Source organism: Diabrotica virgifera, chromosome 9 (genome assembly GCF_917563875.1).
Source record: "Diabrotica virgifera virgifera chromosome 9, PGI_DIABVI_V3a".
NCBI classification, from domain to species: Eukaryota; Metazoa; Arthropoda; class Insecta; order Coleoptera; family Chrysomelidae; genus Diabrotica; species Diabrotica virgifera.
Window position 1 is genome coordinate 25,428,367 of NC_065451.1, and position 15,945 is coordinate 25,444,311.

At 34.1% G+C, this 15,945-nt stretch overlaps 1 protein-coding gene across 1 annotated transcript in view; it reads right to left on the reverse strand.

Moving 5' to 3' along the window:
• Positions 1-14,831, reverse strand: part of LOC114324312 (epidermal growth factor-like protein 7) — a 635,750-nt gene extending 620,919 nt beyond the window's left edge. Inside the window, exon 1 of the mRNA XM_050661077.1 lies at positions 14,403-14,831. Within this exon, the coding sequence (XP_050517034.1) occupies positions 14,403-14,725 (323 nt within the window). The 5' untranslated portion in view covers positions 14,726-14,831. The remainder of the gene's footprint in view (positions 1-14,402) is intronic.
• Positions 14,832-15,945: the final 1,114 nt, after the last annotated feature.

The following is a 15,945-nucleotide window of genomic DNA, read 5'->3' on the forward strand; positions in this document are numbered from 1 at the left end:
AAAAAGATAAAGAATCTGATAGGTTATGGTTATACTATCAGATTCTTAGCTGCTCTTGAGATAATATCACAACCGATAACCAAAAAACATAACAATGAGTTGTTATGCCTTAATTGCTCGATAATATAATAGCAATGACTTGGTCTTTATCTGGGTAAATGGATATGCCGGAATCAAAAATAATGAGGTAGTTAATGAAATGGCAAAAAATTCGGTAAATTTAAATTAACTAGAAAATTTAATAATCTCCAGCGATTACATGCCAAAATTGAATAAGAATAAGAAGGAAAAATAAAGATATTTTCTGATTGATAAGAATTTTTAGAAGTTCACTCCTTACGGTGCCTGTCCGTTTCGAATCTTGGCGATCAACATGGCTATCCTAACTTCGCTTGCTGCTATTCAGAATAGTTGGGTTGTCGATTTTTAAACCACTTTCTCAGATTTTGAAGCCAAGATATTCATCTTCACCCTGGTTGTTGGAATTTACTTAATACTCAACTACATATTATTTTTGTTAAGTGTTAAAATAAACACGTGGAGTCTTTCTTCATGGGTGAGCCACTTCTTAGAACCATTAGGCTGATACCCTCCTACGTAAGATTGCATAAAAGTATCATGTTACAAGGGATGTGAATGCGAGGAATGTATTTCAGTTCGGTTTGATATTTTTAGTCTGTAAGAATATTTTGTGGGAGAAACACGTATCTTAATTTCTTTGTTTGTATATTATTCTAATAGATAATACGGTTCGGTTAAAATAAATAGTTTTTTCTACGACCGTTTAATAATATGTTCATTATTCGCTATTTTTTCATAGATAATAGCACTCATGACTGTACCCGTGAGCAATAGTTCATTACTCACGGGCTGAAGTTAATCACGGGTCATTACACACGGGCTGAAGTTAGATTCAAGTGGCGCATGCCACTTTTAATATTAATCGTATATAAACTGCAAATAAAATTACTTAAAATTTATTTATTTGATACAATAATTATTGTAATTTATATCAATAATTAATTTCTAAATATCTTTAAATGAATTTTAACTGTAACAATGTCAGTATATTTTTTACGTTTATAGCTTGTTTACTAAAAATTGTGACGTTTATCATTTATATTAGTGACAGTGACATTAGCGCAGTTTGTTTGTGTTTCAATTGGAATTTATAACTAATATTGTGTTTACTTTTCAAGTTATATTGTGTTACAATATATGTATTATAACATATTATATATACATAGTTATATTATTATATTAAATATAGTTAAAAGTAAATACACATTATAACTAGGTATATGAAATATGTCCACCGACAATAGCCATTTCCTATTTATTAGATTCACTGACAGTAGGTACAAATTTATGCTTATAATTTTTCAGAAACGAATAGAACTTGGATTGACTACTTCTTGTTGAATTTTTACAATAAATAAGAATTTGGTAATAGTAGACAAACAATTATTCAGCCTGGAAGTACACAGTATTTAGGTGTTTTTGTAAATTATTATAATTTAAATCTCGAGTAGTTGATAATTATATTTTTTACTAATTAAAATAAAAAAGGTCGTAGAAAAAGTATAGTATTCTACTTGCATGTAATGGCTATTACTCACTCTGATGAAACTTCATCATCGTGAGTAATAGCCATCATTACATGCTCGTTGAATAATATACTATTTACTTTTATTTGTACCTTTTATTACCTTATATTTCTAATACTGGTCCTCTCTTTCCAAATGCCTTGCCCTGAAGAATAAGATACAACAAGACATTGTAACTTGACACCTTCAGACTACACTAGATGCTCTAGTGCTTGCAAAAATCGTGCATACAGTGGAAACTGCAGTAAATCCAGAGAAAACCCAAGCAGTTATGTTTAAGAAGAGACGGTATATCAGCCGAACAACTAGAGATGTTCGACACTCCCATTGGATTGTCAAATGAAGCAAAGTACCTCGGGATCAGCATGAACAAGGGGCTCACGTTCACATCACATGTTACAAGAATATTAAAGAAGCCAAAAATGGTACAGCCAATATCACATCCCTAACTGGGAGAAGAAGCCAGATAACATCAGAATACACAAGAAGCAGCAAACGTCCCTCGATAACTTACCGGAAAGATTCCTTTTCAGAGACCCCCCATAGATCAGAGTATTACACCAGATGAACGACAAAGCAAGAACAAAATGCGCCGAAGTAATGGATCATCCCGACCACATCTTGCGAGAGATCATACGGTGTTATATTTTTCACTGATGGAAATACAGAAAACCCAAACAGCAACTGCTTAGCAATGACTAAGAAGAGGTACCATATAAGTATGCAACGCTCAACTAACTCCCACCCTCCGCTGATACTTATCCGAAATTCACTAAAAAATAATAAAACATAATATATACTAAAGATAAAGCAAGAAACTAACATAAAAATGACACATGCCGACCAAATACTAACAAAACATTAAAAAAGTGGTCAGAAGGTCCTATTTCTTCATCCAAGGGTTGAGACTCTGGAGTCTGCTCAGCCGAAAGGCTGTGGTAGACTTTATTATTTTATTTAGCGTATGGCAATTTGATACACAACATTATCACACATATGTTATAGTCTAACATCTAATGTATTAATATATTCAATCGACGCTGGTGTTGCAGAGGCGAAGTCCAGAGGATCTCCATCATACTTTCTCCGAGGGCATTCGGCAATCATATGCTGGATGGTCTGTTTCTCGGCGCCGCAGTCGCACTCAGCAGAGGTTCTCATTTTCCATTTATAAAGGGAATCTGCGCAGACACCATGACCCGTTCTTATCCTGTTAAGAGTTGACCATGATTTTCGGGAGAGGTCAAAACCTGGTGGAGTTTCTGTGATGCATGGTGTGTTTCTCATTATTAGGTTCGGTCTGTCGCTCTGCATGTTCTTCCACTGGGAGTTCATTTGGAAATTGTTGGAACTCAAGTATATTGCATCTCTAGTCGGAGGTTTTCTGGAGCGCAATCGATGTGAGTTAGCGTCGGCGACATATGTGTGTATAGGTAACTGCGGGTTGTTAAGCAGCTTTTGGAATTCTCTAAGCAGAGCATGCTGACGACGAAGGTTAGGTGGAGGTATGTGGCTCAGTAGTGGAAGCCACTCCACAGGTGTAGACTTGATCGTTCCAGATATGAGACGCATGGCGACATTGAGCTGAGTATCTATAATTTTTGTGTGAACGCTGTTCAGCCAAACAGGGGAGCAGTATTCAGCTGCGGAGTATACGAGTCCAAGGGCTGAACACCGAAGTGTACTTGCTGTTGAGCCCCATGTAGTCCCGCAAAGCTTCTGTATGATGTTGTTACGGGTTCTTTGCTGCGGTGTTCTCAAGATGTTTCTTAAAGGAGAGTGTTCTGTCCAGGGTGACGCCGAGGTACTTGGGATTATAGTTGTGCGTGAGCAGTTGGTTATCAATGTACACTTTAAGTTTTGTGTGGGCCATATTGTTGTTCAGGTGAAAACAGCTAACCTCGGTTTTTTTGGGGTTAGGTTTAAGTCTCCATTGTTTAAAGTACTTAACCAGGCGTTCCAGATCTTCCGTTAGGATTGCCTCGGAGTTTTGTATTAAGGAGTTTTGAGTTGCAAGTGCCCAGTCGTCTGCATATCCAAATTTTTTAGATCTGGTAGGGCGCATATCAGCTATATACATGTGGTAGACTTATGGAAGCTCAATGCTTGGACGCACAAAACACCTGAAGAAAAGAAAAAGAAGACCACAGGACTAAAGCACCTCATGCTCTCATGGACTCCATGTGAAGAAGACGTCAAGTGGGAATCTCGTTTCCCAAGACTCACGTGACAAGCTTTATGATAGTAGCCTCTCATTGCTCATCAGCGTGCTTAGAGGGAGGTTATGGAGGATTGCCTGGGAGTATTGTGGCTTGGACGACTCCTCCATGATTTACATGGCCAAATCTCCTCACCTCTATGAATCGTATGCCTAAATATCCCTAAAGGCTTGCAAATGCAAGACTTATTCAGGTCGGGTTTACTGTTGTGAGTGTGTGTGTGTATGTCTATGTGTCAACCAAAATATTTAAAATATTTATTATTAGTATTAGAATCTTATCTCAAAGGATTTTTTTTTCACTGGCCGGATTTCCCCTGTGTTAATTGTGTGATACACTTAAAGCATTTAAAAAATCTGTCAATAAGAATAATTCAATTATATATATAATGTTCTTGAACTCCTAAGTGGAGCATAGAGCTTCAGTGAAAACGCGTCATCGGGTTCTATTTTGCGCTAGGGCCTTCACCTCATTCCAAGACTTTCCTTGACTTCTTATCTCGTCCATGATGGATCTTCTCCAAGTTTGTGCTGGGCGACCTCTTTTTCTTTTTCCTTGGGGATTCCACTCTAGGGCAGTTTTTGCAATACTGGAACTATCTTTTCGGAGTGTGTGACCTATCCACCCCCACTTTCTGGATTTTATTTCATTTTCTACCCTATTTTGTTGGGTCAGGTGTAGCAGATCTTCGTTTCTGATGGTGTTTGGCCAGAAAATACGCACAATTCTTCGTAGACATTTGTTAACAAAGACCTGCAATTTGTCTGTAAGGGATTTTGTCACATTCCAGGTTTCACATCCATAGAGTAGAACAGATAAAACATTTGACTGGAATATTCGGATCTTTGTCCTTGTAGTATATTCCCCAGACCTCCAAACAGGGTTAAGCATGCTGAATGCTTGTTGAGCTTTTCGTATCCTCATACGAATATCGTTTTCTCTACCTCCGCTTTCTGTTATGACACTTCCAAGGTACGTGAAGTTTTCCACATTTTCAATCTGCATGTTGTCAATATTAAATAGCGTGTTGTTCCTTGCGTTTATTCTCATCGATTTGGTTTTACTAAGAATAATTCAATTAGGAACCTGATTTAATTTTTTTCTTTCAACATCCCACATCTCATAAATTCAATCCCAGTCGTGTTGATAAGCTTCATAAAAAATAGTTTTCTTAAAGGAACCCCTTCGAAGGATTCGAAAGGGATACTCGAAAGACAGATAGGAAAAATCTGGGGTAAAAATCGACGAATCCCTTTCACATTTTCCACACTCTCTCGTCTCGATGCATGAGTGTTGGGTTGGGCTTGACTTTAATAAAAAATGAGTTCAGTGTTCAGTTGTCGGTTGTGATTCAGTCCAGATACAGGTTTTATTTGGCCAATATTTGTTACGATGCCATAAATATCGCGCTGTCTCTTTAGATACCGCTTTCACGGTTTTCTCGGGTTCGAATTTTATGATTTTGCGATTTTGTCATTTGTTAAAGTTCAGAATACATTTATTTTGTATATGGGCAACAAAATACTCTAAGTATATTCACATTCTGTATATTCATGTTTTTGCATGTTTTTTTGTTACATTTGCAAAAGGAGCAACATTTAACTCCTGAAGTAAGAAGTAATGCATATACAAGGTGTTTGGTAAAGAATGGGCCATAGCTTAACCTTAGATTTCTGAGCTTAAAATAGGTCGATTTAAGCTAACTTACTTTAGTACCAAAGTTGATAATAACCGAAATAAGATGGAATATTAGCCGATAGGCAACTAATTATACAGTCCCCGTATTTATTTGAATGGCAAGTACGGCAGATAAACAATCTGCCGATCCGTGATCTGCAAACGGCAACAAGACACGTACCTATAAACCATGGCGCATCTGTAAAAATATTAGTAACATTAATTTGGACGTTGAGAGGTGAGAGGTGACTCATATTTGTTTGCAGAAATTGCTTGAAAATAACTCATATAATAAGATTTGAGTTATCCTCCCACTCAAAAAGGTCCGGAACATTGTTTCAATAATCAAAATGTCAAAAAATAAAGGAAAAATTCGATTTTTTTTCTTCATTTTTTGGTTATAACTTTAAAAGTATTAATTTTCGAGAAAAGTTGCACTGGCATAAGGGTTGTGTAATTAAATTTCCTACAACATAGGATTAGTTAAAAATTTTATAAATTGTCACCCTTCTTGCAAAATAGCAATAATTGCGAAAAAACCATAAAAAAACAAGTATTCGCATTTTACGTTTTTCAACCGTTTATGCTACACTTAGGACCTTCATAATTTTACCCAGAAAAACTATATCATATAGTAAAACAATACTGTGAATTTCATTAAGATCGGTTCAATAGATTTTGCAAGATAAATCTTGCAATCCAGCTTTCGCAAAAAAATTCATTTTTTCAAAATGTTGCAGATCTGAAAATAAAGCAGACAGTAAGTTGAATTTATTTTTACGTATAGAAGAATACTGTACCTTTCTTCTATATGTAAAAAAAATCAACTTACTATCTGCTTTATTGTCAGTACTGCAACATTTTGAAAAAATTAATTTTTTTTGCAAAATCTGGATTGCAAAATTTATTTAGCAAAATGTATTGAATCGATCTTAATGAAATTTACAGTATTGTTTTATTATATCATAAAGGTTTTCTGGTTAAAATATGAAGGTCGTAAGTGTAGCATAAATGGTTGAAGATCGTAAAATGCAAATACTTATTTCTTATGTTTTTTTTTGGCAATTATTGCTGTTTTGTAACAACGATGACACTTTTTAAAATTTTTAGCCAATCCTATATTATAGGAAAATTATTTACGCAACTTTTATGTCAGTGTAACTTTTCTCAGAAGTGAATACTTTGAATGTTAAAATCAAAAAACGAAGAAAAAAATCGAAGTTTTTCTTCATTTTTTGACACTTTGATTATTTAAACAATGTTCCGGACCTTTTTGAGTGGAAGGATAACTCAATTATTATTTCCAAAGAATTTTCAAAATATCTACTAGACAAGTTCATTAAAAATTATCCATCATTCTGTAATCAAATAAAATAAGAAAATGGATTAACAATTTTATATGCTGATCTAAATATTTTCGGAAGGTGGGATAAGTTACAAAATATGTTTAATTTTATATACTGCAATTTATTAGGTATAACAAACTGTTCCTGAAATTAATAAATTATTGTGCTCAAATGTGGGCAAATTCTGCCTCAAATGAACGGGATTTCTCTTGTCTCAAAAGAGTCAAAACGTATTGTCGAAACACCATGAAACAAGAGAGAATGTCAAACTTGTCTCAAATGTCAATAGAAAAAAACTTTTAAAACCTTTCCAAAACAATAATAAATTTTACAATGACGTTATAACCCATTTTGCTACTTCGAAACAACATAGACTAGAGTTAATTTATAAACAGGTTTAGGTTCTAAATTTATAGGAAAAAACAAAAAAAAAACAAAAAAAAACAAAAATAAAAAAAATAAAAAAAACTAAAACCAAAAATCTTCTATGAAATTGAAGCCTCTTAATTAGATGGCATACCTACCTGAGGAGACAAAACCTTGCCGACCCGTCCCTAAAGCCACGAGCCGCCACTGCTATATCTGTCCTTTAAAGCCCACTATGATGACAATAATTTTGGATCAGTGGATAGTTTATTTCTGTTTTGATTATTTTTTCTGTGTTAATTTAGTACTACTGAACAGATTAACTGTTTTGTTTTGTTACTATATTATGTTTTGGTTTTTCTTTTTAGATACAGTATTAACTATTACTACTGTACCATTTATCTAAATCGATATCTTAATTTAGATTTATTTTAGATTTATTAAAAACATCTCTTCGCTTAGACCTTCCTCGCAGATGATAACATGATAAAAAAGCATTAAGTAAAAATAATGGTGCTAAGATTTACGGCGTGGGAAACGAGCTTAAATCGTTTTAAACATTTTTGCTCTTTGCGTGAAGCTTAAACAAAGTTTAATTAATGCCGTGGTCATTGGTCATTAGGTCACATCGGGCTTAAAAGTATAAATAACAGTTAAGTTACGGATTCGGCCTCTGATTAAAGCGATTGAATTTTAAATAGTTTCCAAATCAATCTAAGATACTGAACGGATTTTCGAATAATATTAAAGAATTTGTTATTTCATACTTTATGAAGCCAAATAAAAAAAATTCGATAGGATTTTATATAAGTGTGTATACATACAGAACAACTTAAAAGTGAACATTAACGAAAGAAAAATAGACTGGGAAATAACAAATAGAGCAAAGAATTTAAACAAGTTATACTATGTGTTAGCCCCAATACTGGGAAAAAGAGAACTCACTCGAGAGACAAGGATAAAAATATATTACACAACAGTGACACCGACTGTGCTCTACGCAAGTGAAAAGTGGAAAATTCTGGAAAAACATAGGAGCAGTACAAATTCAATGGAGATGAGACACATACATAATAGGAAAGACAAAATAGGATAGATTAAGCCTATTAGGAAAATGGCCAACCAAGAACCAAAAATGAATAGTAAAGCGATAAATTAACTGGTATGGCCATACCATGGATGATGTTGGCCATAGGGGTTGTACTTTATCCCCGTATTCGCATTAACCACCATCAACTTCTCCGATTCACTATTCCTAACACCCTTTTTGTCATGTCCAACACCATCCCCAGCCCTATTCACCCCCCGACTCCCGTGCCTATGCGCCCCCACGTGCCTATATGGCGCGGCACTGACAAATAGGGTGGCTTGTCTTTTTTAGAATAACTCGTTAAATTTTAATTTTTATGATAAAATAGTTCCATTTTATCTTTGCCCATGCTGCACGATTTATTTTCAAACAAATTAAATCAAAACATAAAGTGAAACGTACGCCGATGTGTAATATAATATAGTATACAGTAGGTATACAAAATGTACATATCGCACACCTAGTTCAATTGTGCCACAACTGCAAAAAATTCGAATTTTGGGTTAAGGCTGTAAAAAATTGCCTATATAATGGCCCATCTAATGCAATACAGCCTGGACTAAAATATTGTTTTGGATAGGTATAAAGTAAGTTACTTCGGTATTTCACTGTAGGGTTTTTGGAGGTTTTGAAAATGCAATATGGCCATAACTGGGAGATGTGGCGATAATATATACTGCCACAATACAACCGATGTAATTCAGTACGTTCAATACGGCCACAACTGCAAAAATCAAGAGAGATGTGGCGATAATATGCACTGCCACAATACAACCGGTATAATTCAATACGGCCACAACTGCAAAAATCAATTGATTTTTTCATTATATTGCCGCCGTATCTCCTAGGTATCGTTTTATAAATGATTTTCTTCACAATGCAATATCGCCATAACTATCAAAATAATAATAACGTTTTATTTTTAATAAATTGTAATAAGATCCAGCCAATAAGTGTATAATTTACTACCTAAATTGTAATTTTGAAGCCAGTCACTCTCAAAATAAATTATTTACAGGGCATAACGCGTTTACTACAGAACGTTTTGCTCATTTCTCGAGAATATTGTGTTTTGCACTTGTGCCACTATTGAACTAGGTGTGCGATATGTTACAGTTCAAGTTGATTATCCAGTTGGAGTTGACTCCAACTAGTTGGAGTCAACTCTAACGACTGGTTGCAGTAAAAGTTGATTATAAATATAAAATGAAGATTTATATTCAACATTTACTAGTAAAAGTAGACTCCAACTAGGAAAAGTATACTCTTCCCAATGCCATTTAGTAAAAATTGATTCTGATTCACACAAACAGCCGATTCTAGAAATTAAATGTTACTGAATATGTTCAAATTAGTCTACGCTGTATCGTCGCCCCCGTTAGGTAAATTACTCCGATTCGAATTTTTTGCACAAACTTACTCAAAAAGAGGTCCTTATAACAAATCTACTGGGTGCCAGGCAGTACCTTGATCGATAAATTGTTTAAACAATTTTTTTTAGACAAATTCACAAAAATAATTTTTTCACTTCGAACAATTTTTTTAGATCATTCTGAGCAAAAAAAAGGTATTTTGAGATTTTTCTTTAAAATTGATTGTTGTCGAATTATACGCGATTTAAAATTTGAAAAATGCGAAAATAGCCATTTTCAAGGCTTAATAACTCGGTTAAAATCCATTATTATGAAAGTCAGAAAGTGACCAAATCAAAGTTTATAGCCCCCTCTACAAGATCCAGCAGAAATTTTTGTCACTATTTTATTACTAAGCTTTATCTTTAATTATTAATAATGAGCGCTAAGTGCGTATTAGGCGGCCTTCAATGGTGAGTGCTAAAGAGATGCACCATTCCAGCCGTCCAATGGTGAATCTCACTCGCACTCACATTGACGGCCGCCTCAATACACGGTTAACGCTCATTGTTGATAATTAAAAATTCTTATTAATGAAATAACGATAAAAAATTCTTCAGGATCTTATAGAGGTAGCTTTAATCTTTGATTTTTTTAGTTTCTGACTTTCATAATATGTAATATCGTATGGCATTTTTGCCTTTCGGACAGTTCCGGCGCCAGTTACATCTTTAACCCTGTTTCAAGTAACTAGTGTCGATGTACACTAGCCCAGGGGGACCGACGGCTTAACGTGCTTTCCGAGGCACGGTGAAACGGCTCGTGTCATGGCTCGTGTCATTATTGGAAATGAAAATGGTTTGTCTTTAGCAGGGCTCGAACCCACGTGCACTGGCGTATGAGGCCAGCGATTATGCCGTTACTCCACGGCCGCTCGCTCAACTTTCACAATAATTATCTTTAACCGAGTTATTAAACCTTGAAAATGGTTATTTTGGCGTTTTTCAAATTTTAAGTCGCTAATAACTCGACAACAGTCAATTTTAGAGAAAAAAGGCCCAACGGATCTAAAAAAATTTGTACGAAGTGAAAAAATTACATATTTTTGCGAATTTGTTTAAAATCATTGTTTATCGCCAAACGTCACTAAAATCATTCATTATTGTACTCATTTGCCCTCATTTTCGGCAGTAAAGTAACACTTTGTTGTATTGAAAGAAGAATGTTACTTTACCTGAAGAATTAAAAAAAATTCCTCAAAGTTGTAAGTAAGTGTTAATGTTTTTTTATGATTGAAGATACAATTTTGTACGCACCACCTCAATACTCTTTACCGAACGCGTCTGTTCCTCTGCTCGTAATATCAGACTCGTTCGATAAAGAGTCACTTTTCTGACTGACTTTACTGAAATTGGTCAAACAATTTTTCGACCGCGGTACCGCGTGACACCCTGTGTATTTGTTATAAGGATTGTTATACGGATGTATTTCTTTGAGTAAGTTTGTGCAAAAAATCGAATCAGAATAATTTACCTAACGGGGGCGACGTTACAGACTATACTAATAAGCAGTTGAAACGGTCAAAACAAAAAAACGCACACTCGTTAAAAATGCACTTGAGATTCTCGTATAATCAACATTTACTGAATCGATCCAGGAAGAGTCAACTCCAACTAGTAAAAGTTGATTTAAATTTTTAAAATCAACTTTTACTGCTCGTTTCAGTTGGAGTTGACTCCAACTAGTTGGAGTCAACTCTAACTGAGAATCAACTTGAACTGTTAACATATACACATCGACGTTCGTTTCACTATATGTTTTGACTTAATTTGTTTGAAAATGAATCATGACGCATGGGAAAAGTTAAAGTGGAAGAACTTTATCAGGTTCATCCAAAAACTGCGTGAAAGATATGTAATTTCAAGGGCTTTAAAATCGTATTAATCTTTTAAATCACTTATTTTTTAAAATATAAAAAGTTAAAAGACCTGGTTACATAGTTCTCTCAGTAAAGTTTAGGTTATATCTCGGTTATATTAAATATTAAATAAATTTTATCCTACAAAAATAACAACAAGAGGAAAATTTTTGTAAAAAAAAAAATAAAATTTGGTTTTGTATCATTTGTTATGTATGTATATCCAGTATTTTTGGAGTTATTTTATCAAAATAAAATGAACTTTTCGAAAATTTGAAAAATTCTGATTTTTTAAATCATATTTTTTTTTCTTCAAAAATGTGCATTCTAAACCGGTTAAAACTTTTGAGGTTATTTCTTATGCTAAAATAAAGAAACTCTTATAGAGAGTACAATAAACTTTAATATTTTTTGTAGAAATGGTGTGTTTTATTTTTCACTTTTTTAACAAATTCTAATAGTGCAGTCACTGAAGGTGGATAACAGCTATTACCTCCGATTTCGTTGAACCTGCATCGATTTGCATGAAAATTGGTGAGTGGTTAGAGGATATATCAAGGAACAAATGTGACATGGTGCCAACTTGTGCTTTTACCCTGGGGGTGGATGCCACCCCTTCTTGGGGATGAAAATTATTTTATTGAAATTAACCCCATAATTCGATAGAGGGACAAATTCTAAGAAAAATTTGTTATATAAAGTTATTAAAGTAAATCAAAACTTTTTGAGTTATTGAAGATCAAAGATTTTAATTTTTCTTGTGAAAAATGCATGTTTTTAACCGATGCTTCATCAATAACTCAAAAACGATAAGTTCTTACAAAAAAGTTATTATTACCAAAATTGAAGCTAATAAAAAGCTTAATAAACCCTTTACTAGAAAAGCCTTTTAATGTTAACTAAAAGTGAGTTACAGGTAATTGAATATATATATTTTTTGGCGAGTAAAAACATCTACGTATTCAAGCTGAAATAACGGGAAAATTAGGCATTTTATAACATAAACTTATTAAACAATTGTCAAAGTACTTAATATCTATCAAACGAGCCCCCGAACATGTTGATAGCATTAAAATTTATGCATCAAAATTTTTTCAAAATTTTATTTTTTAAAAATGTTGCCAAAAAATGTTATTGTTTTTTTTTAATAACTCCATCTATTTTTAAGATATCATGTTTATCTAAAAACCGTTTGAAAGTTAATTCCAGGGGTTATTTAGCCACGTTGAATTTAATGTTTTAGACCCCTTATTTTTTTTAAATAAAAGGTTAAATTGCCCCGTTTGCATGGTTTTCACAGCAAAATTTAAGATTTAAACGTTTCTATCTCGGTTATTTTTTACCCTATGGAAATAGTAAAACAGGTAAAATATTTGACACAAAAAAAACTAAAATTTGGGTATATATAATTTTTTACGTATATTGAGTATTTTTGGAGTTATTATAAAAAGAATATGAAAATTACAATAATTTTAAAAATTATGATTTTTTAAATTATATCTTTTTTCAAAAATATATACATTCTAAACTGGTCAAAATTATTGAAATAATTACTTATGCTAATATAAAGAAGTTCTTGTAAGGATTACTATAAATTTTAATTTTTGTGGAAATGGCGTATGTTTTGTTTTTCACTTTTTCCTAAAAAATTCCAAATGGTTCTTTTATTTTCATCATAACTTGCTTAATTTTGACGCCATTAACTTGCTCTGAAGCTCATTTAATAGATATTCTGAAGTACGTTGACAAATGATGAGCAGGTATATTTTATACATTGCATCGTTTTCCCGTTATTTAAGCTTGAATACTTAGATTTGGGTACTTGTCGAAAAAACTACACATTCAATTGCCAATAACTCACTTTGAACTAACATTAGTTTAGTTCTTTAAGTGAGGGATGTATTGAGTTTTTTATTATCATAAATTTCAGTCATAATAACTATGTTGAAAAAGCTTATAAGTTTTGAGTTATACGTGAGAAACCGATTTAAAATATGCATTTTGTTTACTAAAAAATAAAATCTTTGGTCGTTAATAACTCAAAAAGTGTTGATTTATATTAATAACTTGATATAACAAATTTTGCTTATAATTTGTCCCTCCATCGACTTATGGTATTATTTTTAATAAAATAATTTTCACCCCCGAGAAGGGGTGCCATCCACCCCCAGGGTAAAAGCGCAAGTTGGCATCATGTCATCTTTGTTCCTTGAGGTATCCTCTAATTACTCACCAATTTTCATGAAAATCGATGGAGGTTCAACGAAATCGGAGGTGAAAACCTTCAGTGACTCCACTATAAAGGGTTGTCTTATTTTCATCATTACTCGCTTATTTGATGCTATCAACTTCTACTGGATTGTATGAAATGCATCGTTTTCCCGTTAGTGAAATATGAATAATTAGATTTAAGTACTCCCCGAAAAAAATATACATTCAATTACAATTTAAGTTAAAATATCTCTTTAATTTTAGCTTTAAACATTTGGAAACTTTTTAAAATTGTTTCATAATTAGAGGGTGGAAAAAAGAATAATCAATTTGTAATATATTATTGAAAAGCTGATTCCTATCAGTGTTTAATTGAGAAAACTTACCCTGGATATGTTTACTATAAGGGTTGTACAATATTTTTCAAAAATTTAAAGCCAGTTGAAGAATCAAATTAGAATCAGGTTCAATTTACAAAATAATATTTCTGTAATTTAAGTTTTAAACATTTTAATAAAGGTGTTCCATAATTAGAGGGTTGAAAACAGAATAATTAGTTTGTAAAATATGATTGACAAAATGCTTCTTATCCCTCTTTTAAATTGAGAACACTTACCCTGGATGATGTTTGCCATAAGGGTTGTATTTTATCCCCGTATTCGCATCAACCACCATCAATTTCTCAGATTCACTATTCCTAACACCCTTCTTGTCATGTCCAACACCATCCCCAGTCCTATTTACCCCCCGACTCCCGTGCCTATGCGCCCCCACGTGCCTATGCACCGAGCTGTGGTTGCGCGGCATCACCAGATGGGGTTGCTTGTCACTTCCGTCCCCATTGGGGTGGTTTTTGTCCCAAGTGGGGTAGTTGCCGTTTCCGGCCGTCACGTGAGCAACGAGAAGCGCCGAGCTTAGCAGAGCCAGAGTCGCGTGCATCTTGGACCGCGTGCACGTGAGCACTTTCGCCTTCTGTCTTCGCGGTGTCTAAGGAGGCTGTGCGCGGTCACGTGACCGCGGCGGCGGCCGTGTTTTGTTTTGTTTCTCTAGCGGTGAATGGGAAATGCACGGCCGGCTACGATGGGAACGGGAATGCCGCGTGGTAGTGGATTTGTTTTGGATGCAATTTGCATATTTGTATACAGGGGCTATAATTACTGCAACGTCTTGAGAGTGTTTGATAATAAACAATAACAAATAAGTACGGTCACGGTGCAATCGAAATGAATAATTATACTCAAGAATTATTATAATAATTATTATTTATTTTACTTACGTTATCTACAGAGAACGACAGTTCTCACCAGTGGCGCACAACACCCCTACAAGCGACACTATATATACACGAAATTTTCGATTTTCTGAACCTGACTGAATTGAAAATTGGGCCAAATCCCATCTTAAAGTTTAGGAAAAGACTCGTCCATCCATATGTTACCTCTCCATTTTGGTCCAAGGGTGTGGATTTTACGGCCCTTCCCATTTAAAGCCTGTTTTTCGTTCTCGTCCCCAAAACTCCCAAAAATTTAAAAAATTTAAGCCCGACCTTTGCGGCTTCTGATAGCACAGATCATTACCTTTCAATGCATGTTTAATTTTGAAAATCGGTTATACCATTCAAAAGTTATCGAGCTCAGAAATATGACTCAATTTTTATTTAAAAAATGGAAAATGTTTGTGGATATGTATGTATGTATGTATGTATGTATGTATGTATGTGTGTGGAAAAGTTACACCGATCTGAATTTTTTTTTCTGTGTTTCAAGAAGGTGTGAGGGCCGATTCAGAACCGGTCTAATTTTTGACTTCTGACTACCCGTAAGCCAGCTAGAGGACTAGGTAGATACAAAATAGCATATTTTTTGGGCGTATATATCTTAGGTTCAAGGAAAGACAGGAAAACCGCAAATACACCAAATCAATAGGGTTGAGTTAAGCTTTCAAGTGGCGCCTAAGCGATCAAGCTGAGACATACACACTGCTCGCCATAGCCAAAAAACTGAAAAATTAAACTTTGAAAATTTTGGTTTTTCGACAATTACTCAAAATTTCAACCTACGAATTGCACCAATAACTGAGCGTTTGTAGAAGGACTCAGGACGCGTCTAACGGTGTATACCTCATATCTGGGAAAATTCGAATTTTTAAGTTATAGGCTT